At 34.5% G+C, this 16,710-nt stretch overlaps 1 protein-coding gene across 5 annotated transcripts in view; it reads left to right on the forward strand.

Annotated features, from left to right (window-relative positions):
* Window positions 1-15,861, forward strand: part of ZNF148 (zinc finger protein 148) — a 129,525-nt gene extending 113,664 nt beyond the window's left edge. For all 5 annotated transcript variants that reach the window (XM_004278812.3, XM_004278811.3, XM_033403858.2 and 2 more), the window contains 2 exons: window positions 8,707-8,825; window positions 9,149-15,861. In XM_004278812.3, the coding sequence (XP_004278860.1) occupies window positions 8,707-8,825; window positions 9,149-10,747 (1,718 nt within the window). In that variant the 3' untranslated portion in view covers window positions 10,748-15,861. The remainder of the gene's footprint in view (window positions 1-8,706; window positions 8,826-9,148) is intronic.
* Window positions 15,862-16,710: the final 849 nt, after the last annotated feature.

Below are 16,710 nucleotides of genomic sequence, written 5' to 3' on the forward strand. Positions count from 1 at the left end.
AATGATCCTGGGGAGGAGAAAAAGCATGACAGTACTAGGAATTGAAAGACCACTTTGACTAGAGCTCAGAAAGTGAAGGGCAGGGTTGTGAAGAAAGATCAGATATGAGAGGAAAAGGTAGGGGGCAGATGGTAGTGGAGGGACGGAAGGAGAGAGAGAAAGAGAGAGAGAGAGAGAGAGAGAGTGTGTGTGTGTGTGTGTGTGTTAATCCTAGGAACAGTAGGCTTTCAACATGGTCAGATATACTTAATGTTAAAATCTCGCTGTGATGTAGAATTAGAGATGAGAGTGAATCCCATAGAGACTACTGTTAGGAGGATATTAAATAGTAGTCTAGGTCAGGGAATGGTAGTATCTTGAACTTGGGTGATGACAGTGGAAAGTGGAAAGAAGTGGGCAGATTTGACAGGTATTTAGTGGGTAGAATCAGTAGGTCAGTAACATGTTAACTAGTTGAATATGGAGACGGGTATATAGAAAAGCTGTGCAGGCCTCTGGCTTGCAAAACTAGATGCCATTCATACAAAGGGGGAATCTGGATAAGGACTAAGCTGTGGGTTGAAGGTCACAAGTTTAGTGTGGGATATGAAGCATTAGAGATCCCTAAGTGTCATAGAAGTAGTTATGTTCAGTAGGCAGTTTGGATGTGTGGTCTGGGGCTCAAATTAGAGAGTAATTAAAGCTATGGAAATAGATGTTTCCCTTTCTGCCAAAGAAAAGAATATAAAAGGAGAAAATCAGGGAGCTTAGGAGGAAGCCATGAAGAACTAAAATATTTCATGGTTGGAGGGAGGAGAGTGAGCTGGAAAGATCATCGAGAAGGAGCAGTCAGAAAGGTTGAAAGAGTATGAATGTCATAGAAGTCAAGGGAAAAGTGAATTCAAGGACAAAGAAAGGGATCACCTAAGTTGAATGCTGTTGAGAGGTCTAAGGTAACTGAAAACATTTGGTTGTATTTGATAACCTGAAGGTGATTTACAAGAACCGTTTTGATGAAGTAAGTGCAGAAGCCAGATTAGAATGGTTGAAAAGGAAGAAGAGGATTAGTTGAAACTACCAAAAATGAGATTAATGTATCAAGTCATATTGAGCTAGTTTATGCATAAAGCTTATGTCCATATCAGTTTCTTCTATATAACTTGCCCTAATAATTACCCACATTTTAAGTAAGAATTCTTACCCGTAAACAACTCAGTGTGTGCAGTGTCAGAGTTACCAGGGAGAAACACTGCAGTGGGGGAAAAGTGTGGTCTCATTGATAACCGTTAGAATTGAAACTCCAGGCTCCTTGGGTATTGGAAAATTATCATTAGTGGAACACCTTGAAATTGTTTCTTCTTCACCATGTTATTGCTTTCCAAAATTGTAAACAGTATTTACAAAATCCTTGGTATTTTTCATGTAAGTCTTTCCTGTTCACCTTAAAATCACTCAAGTGCTGTATAGATTGTCTTCCTTTTCCAGCAGAGGGTCTCTGGTCCTTAAGGAGAAAAACAATAATGGGATTTTCTCCTAAAGATATTTCACTTAAGTGTTTTTATGTTTCTTAAGGAAATATATATCAGCTATTTTATTTTCATTTCCATTCAAGAGACATACCAGAGTACCAGAGTTGGGAACAAGATACAGAGCACATTATCACCGTTACTTTTAACATAATATTTGAGAATAGTAGCCAGCAAAAGTAGGAAAAATATTATAGGTTAAAAATAACTGTATTATTGTAAACTTGGAAAACCCGTGAGAGTCAACTGAAAATGACTGAAAACCAGCAAATTCATTAAAATTGCAGAAAACCATATGCTTTGTACGTGTACACACACAGAGTAGAAGATTTAATGGAAGTAAACACCCTCTTTATAATATCAGCAACAAGAAATGTGGAAAATTCCATATTAGGAAATTATTAAAACACTACTGAGGACACAAAACAACCCCACCCCCACTTTTTTCAGTGAGAAGAGTTAACATCATAAAGCACATAAAGTGTATCAATTTTCCATAAGTTAACATAAACATTTCAGGCAACTCTCCCTTCCCCCCACCACAGATACTAAGCTAATTCAGAAATGATTTGGAAAGTGGACAAACAAGACAAACCAGAGAAAAACAAAAGAAGAACAGTGAGGGGGATTAGTCCTACCAAATGTTGAAGTATATTATAAAGTCTTAATAACTAAAACTTGTTTGTTCTGGCTTATGAATAGTCCCATAGAACAGAATAAAAGGTCTAGAAATAGACCCATGGAACTTATTAGTGTATGATTGTGATAAAAAATGTGATCAAGAAAAGATGAACCTTGCAGTAAATGATGTTGGAAAAACTGGATAGCCATCTGGAAAGACAGTTTTATCCATCACATTCTACCTCAGGATGAACTCCAAATGTATGCGATTTAATGTAAAAGATGAAACTACATACGTGTCATTAAAAATATGGACAGATTGGAACAGGAATGTTCTTTCTAAATAACACTCAAAATTTAATATCCATAAAATAAATGATTGATAAATTCATCTATGTAAAAATTAAAACCCCTAGTAGCCAAACAACTCCACCCCCACTATTAAAAAAAAAAAAAAACTGGAACTAATACAGACAGATGACGAGTCTCTTTAATAAAGCTCTTAAAAATCATCAAGAAAAAGATCAGCAACCTAGTTAAAAAAAAATAGGTGAAAGATAGGTGCAGACAGTTATTAGAAAATGACACGTAAGATGGTCAACATCATACTGAAATATTGTTTTTTCACATATTAGATTTGTAGTCATCAGGAAGTTTAACAACATAGTAGTATATAGCAAGGTTATAGGGAAACAGTCACTCATACATGGCTGGTGGGGTACATATTAATATCTCCTGTGGAGAGCAGTTTTGGCAGTGTATTTCAAAATCACAAACATATTTATTATTTGACCAGGAATTCTGTTTTTGAGAATTTATCCTACAGATGTACCTGCACATTTTGCATTGACAGGGTATATATTACAGTACTATTTATAACAGGAAATGTTTGGAAATAATAGGGGATTGGTTAAATAAATTGTATGTCTATCCATCAGTGAACGATATCAGCTGTCAGAACAAATGAGCTAGCTCTTTTTCTACTGATAAGATCTCCAAATTACTGAATCAAAAAAAAAGATGCAGAAAACAGTAAAATACGCTATCTTCATGTAAGAAAGAGGGAAAAATTACAAAAAGAATATGTACTTATTTTTGCTTATGCCTGTGTCAAGAAACTCTGGAAAGAAACAGACCCAAACAAATAAATGTAGTTACCTATGGAGGGGCAAAGATAAGAGGAAGACTTTATCCTGTATATTTCTCTACATTGTTTTGATTTGGGGGGGGGGGATCATTTAAGTATGTGAGCTAATCCATAAACAAACAAGGATCCTTAAACGGCAAAACTTAAAAAGTTTTATTCTGGAATGGCTAGTTAAAAAGGGAGAGAGAGAAGAAGAGGGAAAAAAATGGGAGAGGGAGAAGAAGATACAGAGAAAGATGGTAGAGTAAAAAAGGAAAATAAATACTAAAGCAGAACAAAAAACAAAGGATTAAGAAATAAAGATAACAAAAGTGGGTAATCAAAAAATAAATGACTACAGAAGATGAATTTGTGTTTACATTCATTTCTGGCTGACTTAGCTGTCATAATTGTTCTATTTAGGGGACCGGGAAAGTGTTTTGTTTTAAGCAGCAAAGGAACATTTTTACAAATTGCTTTTAAGGCATTAATGTTTGTTAAAGTAAATTTCTTTTTTTTTTTTTTTAAAGTAAATTTCTTAATGTTGCTTCTGGTTAAATAAGCTTTTAATTCTTGATCTTCTACTAATATGTAGCAAATAATTTAAGCACGATTTTTCTCCATTTAATTTATTTTGAATTTAATTGCTAGCTCCTTGTGGGAAGAAATCATTTCTCATTCACTTTACGTGGTGTCAGTTGTGTTATCATGCATTATTAAAGTTGCAACTTTATTGAGATGTAATTGACAATATCATAAAACCCACCCCTTTAAAGTGTACAATTCAATAGTTTATGGTATATTCACAGAGTTGCACAGCTATCACCACAGTCTAATTTTTAGAATAACTTTCACCATTCTGAAATCCTGCACCCCTTCCACCCAGCACTAGGCAATCTTTACTCTCCTTTCTGTCTCTATGGATTTCCCTGTTCTGGACATTTCTTATGAATGGAATCATACAGTAGGTGGTCTTTTTCGTCTAGTTCCTTTCACTTAGCATAATGTTTTAAAGGTTCATTCATGTTGTAGCATGTACTTCTATTACTTTTTATAGCTAAATAATATTCCATGTGTGAAAATACCATATTTTGTTTATTCATTCATTAGTTCAGGGACATTTGAGTTGTTTTTACTTTTTGGCTTTTATGAATAATGCTGTTAGGAATATTTGTTTTTGTGTGGAAATAACGTTTTCAGTACTCTTGGGTATATGCTTTGGAGTGGAATTGCCGAGTCATATGGTAACTCTTATGTTTAACATTTTAAGGATCTGCAAAATTGTTTTCCAAAGCAGCTGTACCACTTTATAATCCTACCACCCAAGTGTGAGGGTTCCAGTTTCTCTGCATCCATGCTAACCCCTTCTTACTGTCCTTTCTGTTTTAACTGTCCTATTGGGTGTGAAGTGGTTTCTCGTGATACTGATTTGCATTTCCCTAATGAGTAGTGATGTTCAGCATCTTTTCATGTACTTATTGGCTATTTGTATATATTCTTTGGAGAAATGTTCATTCAGATCCATTACCTGTTATTAAATTAGTTTATTTGTCTTTTTATTGTTGAGTTGTAAGAGGTTTTTTTAGCATACTGGATATACATCCCTTATCAGACATATGATTTGCAAATACTTTTTCCCATTCCATGGATTGTCTTTTCACCTTTTTTAAAAAAAAACCATAACTTGAAGTTTATCATTTAATCATTTTCAAGCATACAATGTAGTGTAGTGAAGTACCTTTATAACATTGTGTAACAAAATTATACACAAACAAAAACCTGTAACCATTAAGCGGTAACTCCCTTTTCCTTCCTCTGCCAGTCCCTGGTAACCTTTATTCTACTTTCTATCCCTGTGAATTCGCCTACTCTAGGTATTTCATATAAATGGAATCACGAAGTATTTGTCCTTTTTGTGCCTGGTTTCTTTCACTTAGCATAATTTATTCAAGGTTCATCCATGTTGTATCATATATCAGAATTTCATTCCTTTTTATGGCTGAAAAATATTCCATTGTCTGTATATATCACATTTTGTTTATCCGTTCAACACTTGGGTTGCTTCCATATTTTGGTTGTTGTGAATAATGCTGCTGTGAGCATTGGTATACAAATCTCTGAGTGAATCCCTGTTTGCAGTTCTTTAGGGTATATACCTAGGAGTAGAACAGTTGGCTTGTATGGTAATTCTAAGTTTAACATTTTGAGGAATTGCCAAACTGTTTCCCACAGCAGCTACTACAGCATTTGTCTTTTTACTTTCTTGATAGTGTCCTTTGAAGCACAAAAGTTTTTAATTTTGATGAGGTATACTTTATTTATTTTTTGTTTGTTTGCTTGTGCTTTTGGTGGTGTATCTAAGAAATCATTGCCTAACCCAAAGTCAAGAGTTATTCCTATATTTTCTTCCAAGAGTTTTACAGTTTTAGTTCCCACATTTAGGCCTATGATCCATTTTGAGTTAATTTTTGTATACAGTGTGAGGTTGGGGTCCAACCCCATTCTTTTGCATATGGGTATCAAATTGTCCCAGTGTCATTGTTGAAAAGACTGTTTTTTCCCCACTGAAGTCAGTCGACTATAAATGTAAAGGTTTATTTCTAGACTCTCAATTCTATTCCTCGATATGTATGTCTATCCTTATGCCATTACCACACTATCTTACTACTGTAGCTTGATTGTAAGTTTTGAAGTTGGGAAGTCTGAGTCTGCCTACTTAGTACTTCTTTTTCAAGATTGCTTTAGCTGTTATGGATCCCTTGCATTTCCATATGAATTTTAGGATCAGGTTGTCAGCTTCTGCTTTGACCAATGTGGGGTGTATTATCATTTTTAACATTAAAGTCTTCCAGTTCGTGAATATCATGTAGAATTAATTGAATTCTAATAAGTTCACTAATTTTCTCTTTTATCCTCTCTCACTTTTGAAGAATGACTTTAAATTCTGATCTTAATGAGCTCTATCATATACAGTCTTTATTTCAAAATATGCACCTATTCTTAAACTTCTTTTTAAAATAATACTTGTACTCTCCTTCCCTTTTCATCCTAGTTCTTCTGGGATCTTGTTATTTCCATTATTCACCATAATATTCCATTTTAGTTCAGTTTCCCACCCTTACCAATCCTTAATCTCGAATGGATTGCCTCCTATTACTTCTCACCTCCTTTTTCTCATTTCTTTCACTTTCAAACTTCCTAAATAAGTGGTCTTCTCTTCCAGCTTTTGTTGCTTCATTAGTTATCCACTTACTAACCCCTTGGACAAGTATCTTAATTTTTCCGGACTTCCTTTTTTGTAAAAATAAGTAAATTGGTCGAGATTAGTTGTATTAGGTCTCCATTCTAGCCTTTGAACTCTGGAGTCCTTACTCAGACTCCCTGTGTACAGAAGTGGAGCTGTTCTGTCCTGAATTTTGGGTGGCAACCTTAGAGCCATTTGCCACACCAGGATGATCCTTTGCGGGCCTCTGTGGAGCCCCCAAGAGCATAGTTTGAAGCCATTTCAAAGTCCCTTCGGCCCTAAAATTTGATAACTCCATAGCAATTACAGAAGTTGCAGTTCTTGAAAGTTTCAAATAATTTATTTGTTGCCAAATTAAATTGTCTTTTTAGGTACCAGTTCTCCAGTATATTTTATAGTATCTCAACCCTTAGTTGCTCTGTTATTCCTCACTAAATTTTCTTTCCTTGGCTTTAATCTCATACACACAATCCCTTAAAGGGCTACTCAGCTTAGATTCTAACACAAGAAGCTTTCCCAGATCATACCAGCTCATAATAACATTTTTTCCAATTATAATCCACTGTAATAATCCTTTATGCCATTCATGTGGCCCTTAAAAGTTGCCCGAAGTGTTTTGAGCTACATAAAGATAATTTAGGCCCAGATTCTGACCTAAAGGAATGTAATTTAATTAAAAGAATAGATTCGTACAAAATAATTATTGGAATGAAAGTAATGAGTGCCATTGGAGAGGTACAGCTGAAGTTCTCTGGAAAGTTAAAGAAGATAAAGATGCCTTTCCTCTAGGGGAATAGGGCAAAGTATCCCAGAGGAGATGGGCTGGGCCTTGAGGGGAGTGTAGTACCTGAACACACAGAGGTGGACTGAGGGAGCTGCGTGAATCAAGGCAGAAGTAGGAAAGCATGAGATGGTAGGTTCTTCGATTTGGCTGGAGAAAAATGTTAAGAAGATAATTAGTGGGTTATAAAGTTATAAAGGTAAACCAGAGCTGGATATAGTTCTGTTAGTTGTTTCTTTCTTGTTTTCCCAATTATGTCATAAACTCTTTGAGGACAAGTAACATGTCTTATATTTTTATGGGTAGAGGAGAAGTATTAGTAAAGTTTTGCTGACTGTATGAGAGGTAGAAACAGTGGTTTCCCAAACAAGCATTATTTAAGATAACTTCTTGTCACACCCTTCTGTTTACTTAGGCTGTGGCTTTATCATTAAAAGCTATTTTAGATCTTCTTAGTTGTGGTTCATTAAAGCTGAGAAGTCCTTATGTGATTAAAAAAGAAAAACTGGGGGTGGTGTGGGGGTCACGTGCCCAGTTAACAGCCCTCAATTTAATTCGCTCCCGAAAGGACATGAGGAATGCTGGTTTGAGTCGAGGAAAAGAGAATCAGTATAAACAAACATTACTTTTAAAACTTAGTCTCTAATTTAAGCTCTTCTTATGTTTTTTGTTTGTTTGTTTTTTCGGTACTCGGGCCTCTCACTGCTGTGGCCTCTCCCATTGCGGAGCACAGGCTCCAGACGCGCAGGCTCAGCGGCCATGGCTCACGGGCCCAGCCGCTCTGCGGCATGCGGGATCTTCCCAGACCGGGGCACAAACCTGTGTCCCCTGCATCAGCAGGCGGACTCTCAACCACTGTGCCACCAGGGAAGCCCTCTTCTTATGTTTTAATAAATTAGATTTAAAAAATATTTTCCTAGGATTCAGATTTCATTTAACCACAAATATCTTTGAAAAGACATGAAGAATTAAAAAGGTATACCCAAGAATTGTGTTGGACTATGTATGGGTAACATTTTGTTTTTTCAAAAATTTTTCTGAAAAACTTTTTGTATGATTGAAAACAGGATTAGAAACATCAGCCACTCTACTGAAACCCTGTTCATATTACTGTTAAGGTCCTGGTAATAATACCGGTCCCTATGGAAGGAGTATATTATGTACACATACAGTAAAAGGGAAATTGAGTATGCCTGCTTTCAACCTTTTCTTTCCAATGGCGTGTACCAATCTCTTCCATTTTTACAAAGCAAGATATTCTTGACAAATTAAACTGGAAGATATGTTTAGTATAAGGGAGACTTTGGTCATTTAAAAAGAACAAAGTATGGCAACGTTCAAAAGCCATTTATTTAGAGGTTCTTGTGGTGAAGTAATTCATTATTTTACAGTATTTGTTTTGTTTTAAACTTTCTGTATCATGTGCTAGGTGAAAAACCATTTCGCTGTGATGAATGTGGTATGAGATTCATTCAAAAATATCATATGGAAAGGCATAAGAGAACTCATAGTGGAGAAAAACCCTACCAGTGTGAATACTGTTTACAGGTAAGATGTGGTTTGAATATTTTTTAAAAATCATTTTATTGTGGTATGAGTGACATTGAAACTCTTCTATCTGAAATTAAATTATAAAACAATTCTAATAAGTGAAATTAGAAAATGTTACTACTAAAACTATTTGAAGAACTTCCTAACTGCTGTTGATTCAATTTGTAATAAACAGTTGGCTCAGCAAATTAGTTTGGAGTTGCTCATATTATTATGCTTATATCTATCTTTATATTAATTCCGTTTTTTCTTTTCTTTTCTTGGTTGACCAAAATACAAACTAAAACAAAAAACTCACTTCCGAACTTTGAATTCGACAGTATTTTTCCAGAACAGATCGTGTACTGAAACATAAACGTATGTGCCATGAAAATCATGACAAGAAACTAAACAGATGTGCCATCAAAGGTGGCCTTCTGACATCTGAGGAAGATTCTGGCTTCTCTACATCACCAAAAGATAACTCACTGCCAAAAAAGAAGAGGCAGAAAACTGAGAAAAAATCATCTGGGATGGACAAAGAGAGTTCTTTGGACAAATCTGACCTGAAGAAAGACAAAAATGATTACTTGCCTCTTTACTCTTCAAGTACTAAAGTAAAAGATGAGTATATGGTGGCAGAGTATGCTGTTGAGATGCCACATTCTTCAGTTGGGGGATCGCATTTAGAAGATGCATCAGGAGAAATACATCCACCTAAGTTGGTTCTCAAAAAAATTAATAGTAAGAGAAGTCTGAAACAGCCATTGGAGCAAAATCAAACAATTTCGCCTTTATCCACATATGAAGAGAGCAAAGTTTCAAAGTATGCTTTTGAACTTGTGGACAAACAAGCTTTACTGGACTCAGAAGGCAATGCTGACATTGACCAGGTTGACAATTTGCAAGAGGGGCCTAGTAAACCTGTGCACAGTAGCACTAATTACGATGATGCCATGCAGTTTTTGAAGAAGAAGCGGTATCTTCAGGCAGCAAGTAACAATAGTAGGGAGTATGCGCTGAATGTGGGTACCATAGCTTCTCAGCCTTCTGTAACACAGGCAGCTGTGGCGAGTGTCATTGATGAGAGTACCACAGCATCCATATTAGATTCACAGGCACTGAATGTGGAGATAAAAAGTAATCATGACAAAAATGTTATTCCAGATGAGGTACTGCAGACTCTGTTGGATCATTATTCTCATAAAGCTAATGGACAACATGAGATATCGTTCAGTGTTGCGGACACTGAGGTGACTTCTAGCATATCAATAAATTCTTCCGAAGTACCTGAGGTTACTCAGTCGGAGAATGTTGGATCAAGCTCCCAAGCATCCTCGTCAGATAAAGCCAACATGCTGCAGGAATACTCAAAGTTTCTGCAGCAGGCTTTGGACAGAACTAGCCAAAATGATGCCTATTTGAATAGCCCGAGCCTTAACTTTGTGACCGATAACCAGACCCTTCCAAATCAGCCAGCGTTCTCTTCCATAGACAAGCAAGTCTATGCAGCCATGCCCATCAATAGCTTTCGATCAGGAATGAATTCTCCACTAAGAACAACTCCAGATAAGTCCCACTTTGGACTAATAGTTGGTGATTCACAGCACTCATTTCCCTTTTCAGGTGATGAGACCAACCATGCTTCTGCCACATCAACACAGGACTTTTTGGATCAAGTGACTTCTCAGAAGAAAGCTGAGGCTCAGCCTGTCCACCAAGCTTACCAAATGAGCTCTTTTGAACAACCCTTCCGTGCTCCATATCATGGATCCAGAGCTGGAATAGCTACTCAGTTTAGCACTGCCAATGGACAGGTGAACCTTCGGGGACCAGGGACAAGTGCTGAATTTCCAGAATTTCCCTTGGTGAATGTAAATGATAATAGAGCTGGGATGACATCCTCACCTGATGCCACAACTGGCCAGACTTTTGGCTAAAAAAAATGTGTAAATAATACTGGCACTTTAGAACAGATTAATCAAGAGTGGGGTTACTCTGTGTAAAATGGAGTGCTGTACAGATTTAAGAGCAATGCGTTAAAACAAGTTAAGCTGATATGAATAGCAAGATAATCCAATAACTGCATTTTGTTTGGTTAGTCAGCATTCTTTGAACTGCCTTACATGTTGTCACCTTTATAGAAGCAATGCATTACTTGTTTTAGATCAGAAACTTGCTATTCCACCTACACCAAGTTTAAAAGGAAAAAAAAAAGACTTTCGCACAATTGTTTCCTAACTGATAATATTGTACATTTTTAGGAGATTAGTAATTGTGTGAAATTTACTCATACTGTTTCTAAGTTTTTCAGCATAGTCATGGCACTTCAGCAGGGAATCTGAGTATAGACAGAGTGAACTTAAAAGTTTAAATGTCAAGAGATTATGGCTTAAATAAATTAGTGTGTCCTATAGGGGGAAAAAAGGAAACCACCTTTTAAAAAGAATGATATGCCATATACCCTTGATTTTCATTTTGCATTATATTGACATGTTTTTTTTTTTGAGAAAAAAGTAATAAAAATCTGATAGTCTAAGACTCCACTATTTAAAAGCCTAATTACTTTAAAAATATGCATACTTTCAAAACTTTTACCAAAATACATAACTGTTGAAGCATTCACTTCTGTATGGAAGTATGCATATTGGTGTCAGTTTCTTTGTACAGTTGTACCTAGATATTTTTTATGATTTTTCATGTGCAAGTATCAAGGTTTTGAAGTTTTAGTAAAAAGATATTCTGTAGATTACATTCCCAAGAACATAATGCTTATACAAAATGTATATTCCACATTTTAAAGCTTAATTGTATTTTACTTTACATATACACTTCAGTTAACATAGAGCACTTAGAATCTATTTGGTATTTTTGATTTCTCAAAGTAAAAAAAAAATTTAGATTTTTAGGTTTGATATGGTTGTGTCATAATCATCTCATAATTGAAAATTTTAATTTTTGGCAATAAAAGGAAATTGGATATCTTTGGAACTGTAAAACCTGGTTTAATCCTTCTCTTTCTAGAATCTTGATAGATTGGATAATTAAACAGTATCCAGAGAAACTAAAGAAATGGGCATTTTAATTGCTTATTTTATCTTGAGTTACTTTTTAATGAACACTGCTCATTACAATTTTACAAACCAAGAGTGTTTACTAATTCTAGTAACTACAGTTTCTTTTTCAGCTAGATGAGTGATCGGAAACTTTTTGTTGCATTTCAAAATCTAAATAAACTACAGACTTTATCCTTATACCACGAATGTTTTTTTTTTTTAATTCTTTGTCTTAAAATAATACAGCATGGTACAATAAATAGTGCTTTTATATATATACATATTATATATATACTTTTCTAAAGAATGATGGTTTGAGTTACACATTGGACAGTTTTAATTTTTGGAAAGTAACATTTTATTATCCTGTTTAATTTCTTCCAACTTTTTGTTTTTTTATTTTAAATTTCCACCATCTTTGTCACAATGCACACGTACTGATATAGCACCAGTGATAATCTAAAATTAAAACCCTTGGAAGATGCAACTTTATGTTAATTTCCATTTTAACTTTTGTATTGGCCTTATAGATCTGCAGTCTTTGTTTCAGTATAGAATGTTATACATTTAAATTATTTTTTTCTTTTATTTAATGTTATCCCAAGACTGTTCTCATAAAGAAAGGGAACAAAGAAATATCTACCCTTAACATCTTTTGCATTTATTTTGAATATATGGTGTTTTTATGATAAGGAATATAAATTATGTTTAATATGGGTTTCCTCTACACTTTGGTTGTTAAACTTTGCTTGAAATGTTTTCCCATTTGACAGCTTTCTTTGCTGCCAAATTTTTCAAGAATTTTAGACTTCTTTGAAGTAGATATTGAAGTTCTGCCATTACTGACTCTTAAGAATGGTGTGTCTTGCGTTGCACATTACAACCTCAAGAAGGCTTCATTCAGGCGAGATGTTAACAATGGAACTGTGCTCTCCCTAGGTACAGGCGTTTTTGTTTTTCTCATACTACTATTGGATGATGGTAGGCATTTATTTTGTTTTTTTGTTTTTGTTTTGAGCCTGGTTAGAATTTCTGTTCTGTTGAGAACTTGGTACAGAATAAGGTTTTTTGTTTGTGTTAACATCACCAGCACAGTTTTTAGAATGTGGCTCTACTGCTGAGCAGTAAGTCAAGGAGGGAAGGCCTTTGAAAGTGGCAGTCATGCAAGCAGTTCAGGTGTTGCATTCCTGTGTTCACCACATTTCTTTACATCTACATAATGGCAGACTTTTCTACCACATTATAAGCATATTTTGAGATAAATGATACTTTGGCATAATTAACTGACTTACCACTTTTTAAGTATAGTCATCGCTCTCTTACTGTGAAATTCTACATGCCTACCAGAGTTACCTTGTATTATCATCGTATGATAAACATCTCAGCAGTTTGGGTTTCCCCACTTTGGTTCAGAAAGTTACTTAATTTCTATCTGGGCATTAATAGAGAAAGCAAGTAGCCTTTTGTGCTGCTTTAAATCAGAATATTGAGGATATCCTTTTGCAATTTTTTTTTCATTTCTCTTGGTGAGCAAATTGTTCTATGAAAACATACTCTTACACCCTTAAACTTGGCAAAGTGTGAGTGAGGTGTGCTTTCTTAGGACCTGTTCTCATGTTTGAAGATTGGAAACAGATCACATTAGTTGAAGTAATATCTCTTGAACATCTTCTAAAAGCGTGTTTTTTTTTAAATTTATTGCACACATATTTCATTTGGTTCAGAATATTTGAAGTGGCTCTTAAACTTTTTGGATCTACTTGCAGATTTTCTAGTTGATACCATAGAAATCCATCCTTTTAGCTCTGGCTGAGTGAGGACTGTCCATGGTTGGGTAATTTTTCTCGTTTTGAGAGGCAAAAGAGGCCTTGTGCTCAGGGTAGGCTTTCATTTCCACAGGCCAGAGAAACTTGCAAAGTGCCAGCTAGGTTAGATCTTTTGCCACTTCTTTCATTTTATTAATTTGGGTTTTTAAAGGGCTGTTAAAAAAAAAAAAAAAAAAAGCCGGGAAACTTAAAAGTAGGCATTACTGTAAAACTACATTTCTTAGACTTAGAACATTTTAAACTAGAACTCGTTTTTTCACAGTATATTTACTTGAAGAAGCACTATTATAATCAATGAGAAACTTTTTGACTCTGCAATTTAATTTAAACATTTTCCGTTTCAAATTGCTTTATTTCAGGGAAATAATTTTCCAGTTGTTTTTGCTATATTCTGCAAATAAAAAAACGTATGTTTCCTTTTTCACTTAAACTTTGGTAGGAAACTAAAGCAGACAAACATTTCTTGTTGTGTTTGTTGCTTTCTTTAATCCAATGGATAAAAAAGTAAAACCCTGTAAACATTATTTTATTTTTTTATGCAATACCATGCTGTAAATATGGTTCATCAAATAAGGATGTACCTATGATTGAATCTTTAATTCTGCACAGTTAGAGTTTATATATAAACGTGTCTTGACAATCAAGGACTTTTATGTGAGTCTTCCTTTATGATGTTTATTAATGTTATGCATTCCATTTGTTTTGAAGTGAGTACCAATGTGCTAATTTGTATTGTCTGAAAGTATGTAATGTTTTTACAGCTTGTTTTTAAGAATCTGTAAATATGTACAAACAAATCACAGTACTGCTTTATGTTAGAAGGCATATGATGTTGTACTGTATGTAAGCAATAATACATAGCAGTGCTAACTTTACAAGTAGCATCAGGAAAGTTCTAAAAACATTTCAGAGTTATTAATTATCTTTATTTCATTTAATAATGATTATCTTTAATCAGTTTTTATAAGCAAATTCCATTGTTCCTCCTATTGGAACGTAACACTGTTTACACAGCATAATTGAAGTTGCAGGGGAGACAGGCTAAATCTGCCTTCATCTGTACTCACTTTCACTAAGCATTGAATGGCCTTACCACCCTTCTGCAAGATGGAGGAAGACTGCAAAACTTAGTGCCCATCACACTGAAGGAAGGGGGTGTGTTTTTTTGCCTGCTTCTGTACTGCTACCTAACTTTGTGGTTTGCTTTGGATTTTAATATTTGTTTCTGTTTTAGATTCAAGCCCATAAGTTTTGAGGTGACTTCAGCTCCATTGTGAAATAGTTCTCTTCATATTTCATAGCTACATTTCAATAATTCTAAACTTTCTACTTTGATTTTTAGATACTTATTTTTCAACCTTGATTTCTCAGCTGATCAGATGAATTTATTCAACTTCAATACAAAGAAAGACAAACCTATTGTAGTTTGATTTGAGTAGATGATATACTGTACAGAACAGCTAACTATTTGAACACACACATCACTGCTTTAGAAATAAAACCGCCAATTTATAAATGTATATGACCTACATTTTATAGGAAAAATGTTTTTAAATGCTAGTCATTTATATAATGTGCTTTGAAGGATTTGCTAGTCCACTTCTGTCACTTTTTAGTACACTGGTATCTTTTATATGTAATGTATGCTTTTTATTATTGTAGCAGAGCATTTCAGTAGAAAGAATTTTGCAACAATATGGGGGAAATTTTTCATTGTTGGATTTGAATTATACTGGATTTTATCTGTGTAGTCTTACTTGTCTTTATTTTAATGCTGTCTGGAAGGGAACTTGTTATCCAAATAAAGCAGGTAACCTCATCTTACTTCAAGGGCATACTGTGTAGTGCTGAATTTAACCTGGAAATCTGATGATTTTGAAAAGAAAAACAAGTTTCTAAAAATTGTACAGAAGAAATTAAATGTGTAATGGAAATCCTGATGGTGGAGCACGTTGAATTTTCTGATACATAGTGTTATTTTCCTGGGATCCCCTATGCCTTCTTTGTATTTCAACTAATAAAGGAAAAACCTTGTCATTGAAACTGGTAGGATAATAGGATATTCTGAATATACAGTATTACTTTTCCTATCCCATTTTCTGACCCTTTCTCAATCACTGTAAATTTTATTTTCTATTTCCTATTGATAATTAAACATGTACATAATATAGACACTGTTGTATAGAATTGAATGAATTGGGTTGCTATGCTTGAGTGGGTAACTAAGTGGAAATATGGATACTGGGAATTTATAAAATGCCAGAACAAATTTATAGGAAAAAGGGGAGCATCATGTATGTCCTGAAAGGTTATAGCCAATGTTTCTTCAGCCCTCTGGGAAATCAGTGTGAAAGAACTACAAACTCAGTATCTGACACAAGTGGGTCTTTTCCTTCCCCACCTCCCCTTCAAATATATGAGCACTAAATTTCAAAGTACTCAGGTGAAAATTGCTTTGCAATGAAACTTATCACATTGAAATTTTCACTGTCAAATGAAAAGATATTTGTGATATTTTTAAATACAAACTTTCACATTGGTAGTCAGCAGCCTGGCAATTGAAATTCAGTCAGTATATTTTAAAATACATTTTACCCTCCAAACAGAATTGTTTTTAAACAATTGGGAGGATTTTTTGTTGTTGTTTAAATGCGTTTTTTACTGTCATTGTAAAAATAAAATTTTGCTTGACCCCATGTTATGCTGAATGAATTGCTGAGCCTTTATAATACAATGAAAATTTGTTTCATGCATAATCATGGAACACAGAAATGTTCTTTAAACTGACCTATTCATTTAGAGGTTTAATGAGTTTCACAGCTTCTGGCATTGTCATGTAGTTAACCTTGCCATTTGGAGTTTATAATACCATTTTATGTATTATGATACTAAAGGAAGTTGTTTTTGTTTTATTTTTAATTGAATTATTAGATAATTTATATTTGCAAATTCTGCATTTTAAATGTGGACACTGGCTGTTTGAAAAATAAAATCAGAATACAGTTTTATGAATAATTTCCT

The sequence above is a fragment of the Orcinus orca genome, chromosome 5 (genome assembly GCF_937001465.1).
Source record: "Orcinus orca chromosome 5, mOrcOrc1.1, whole genome shotgun sequence".
NCBI lineage: Eukaryota > Metazoa > Chordata > Mammalia > Artiodactyla > Delphinidae > Orcinus > Orcinus orca.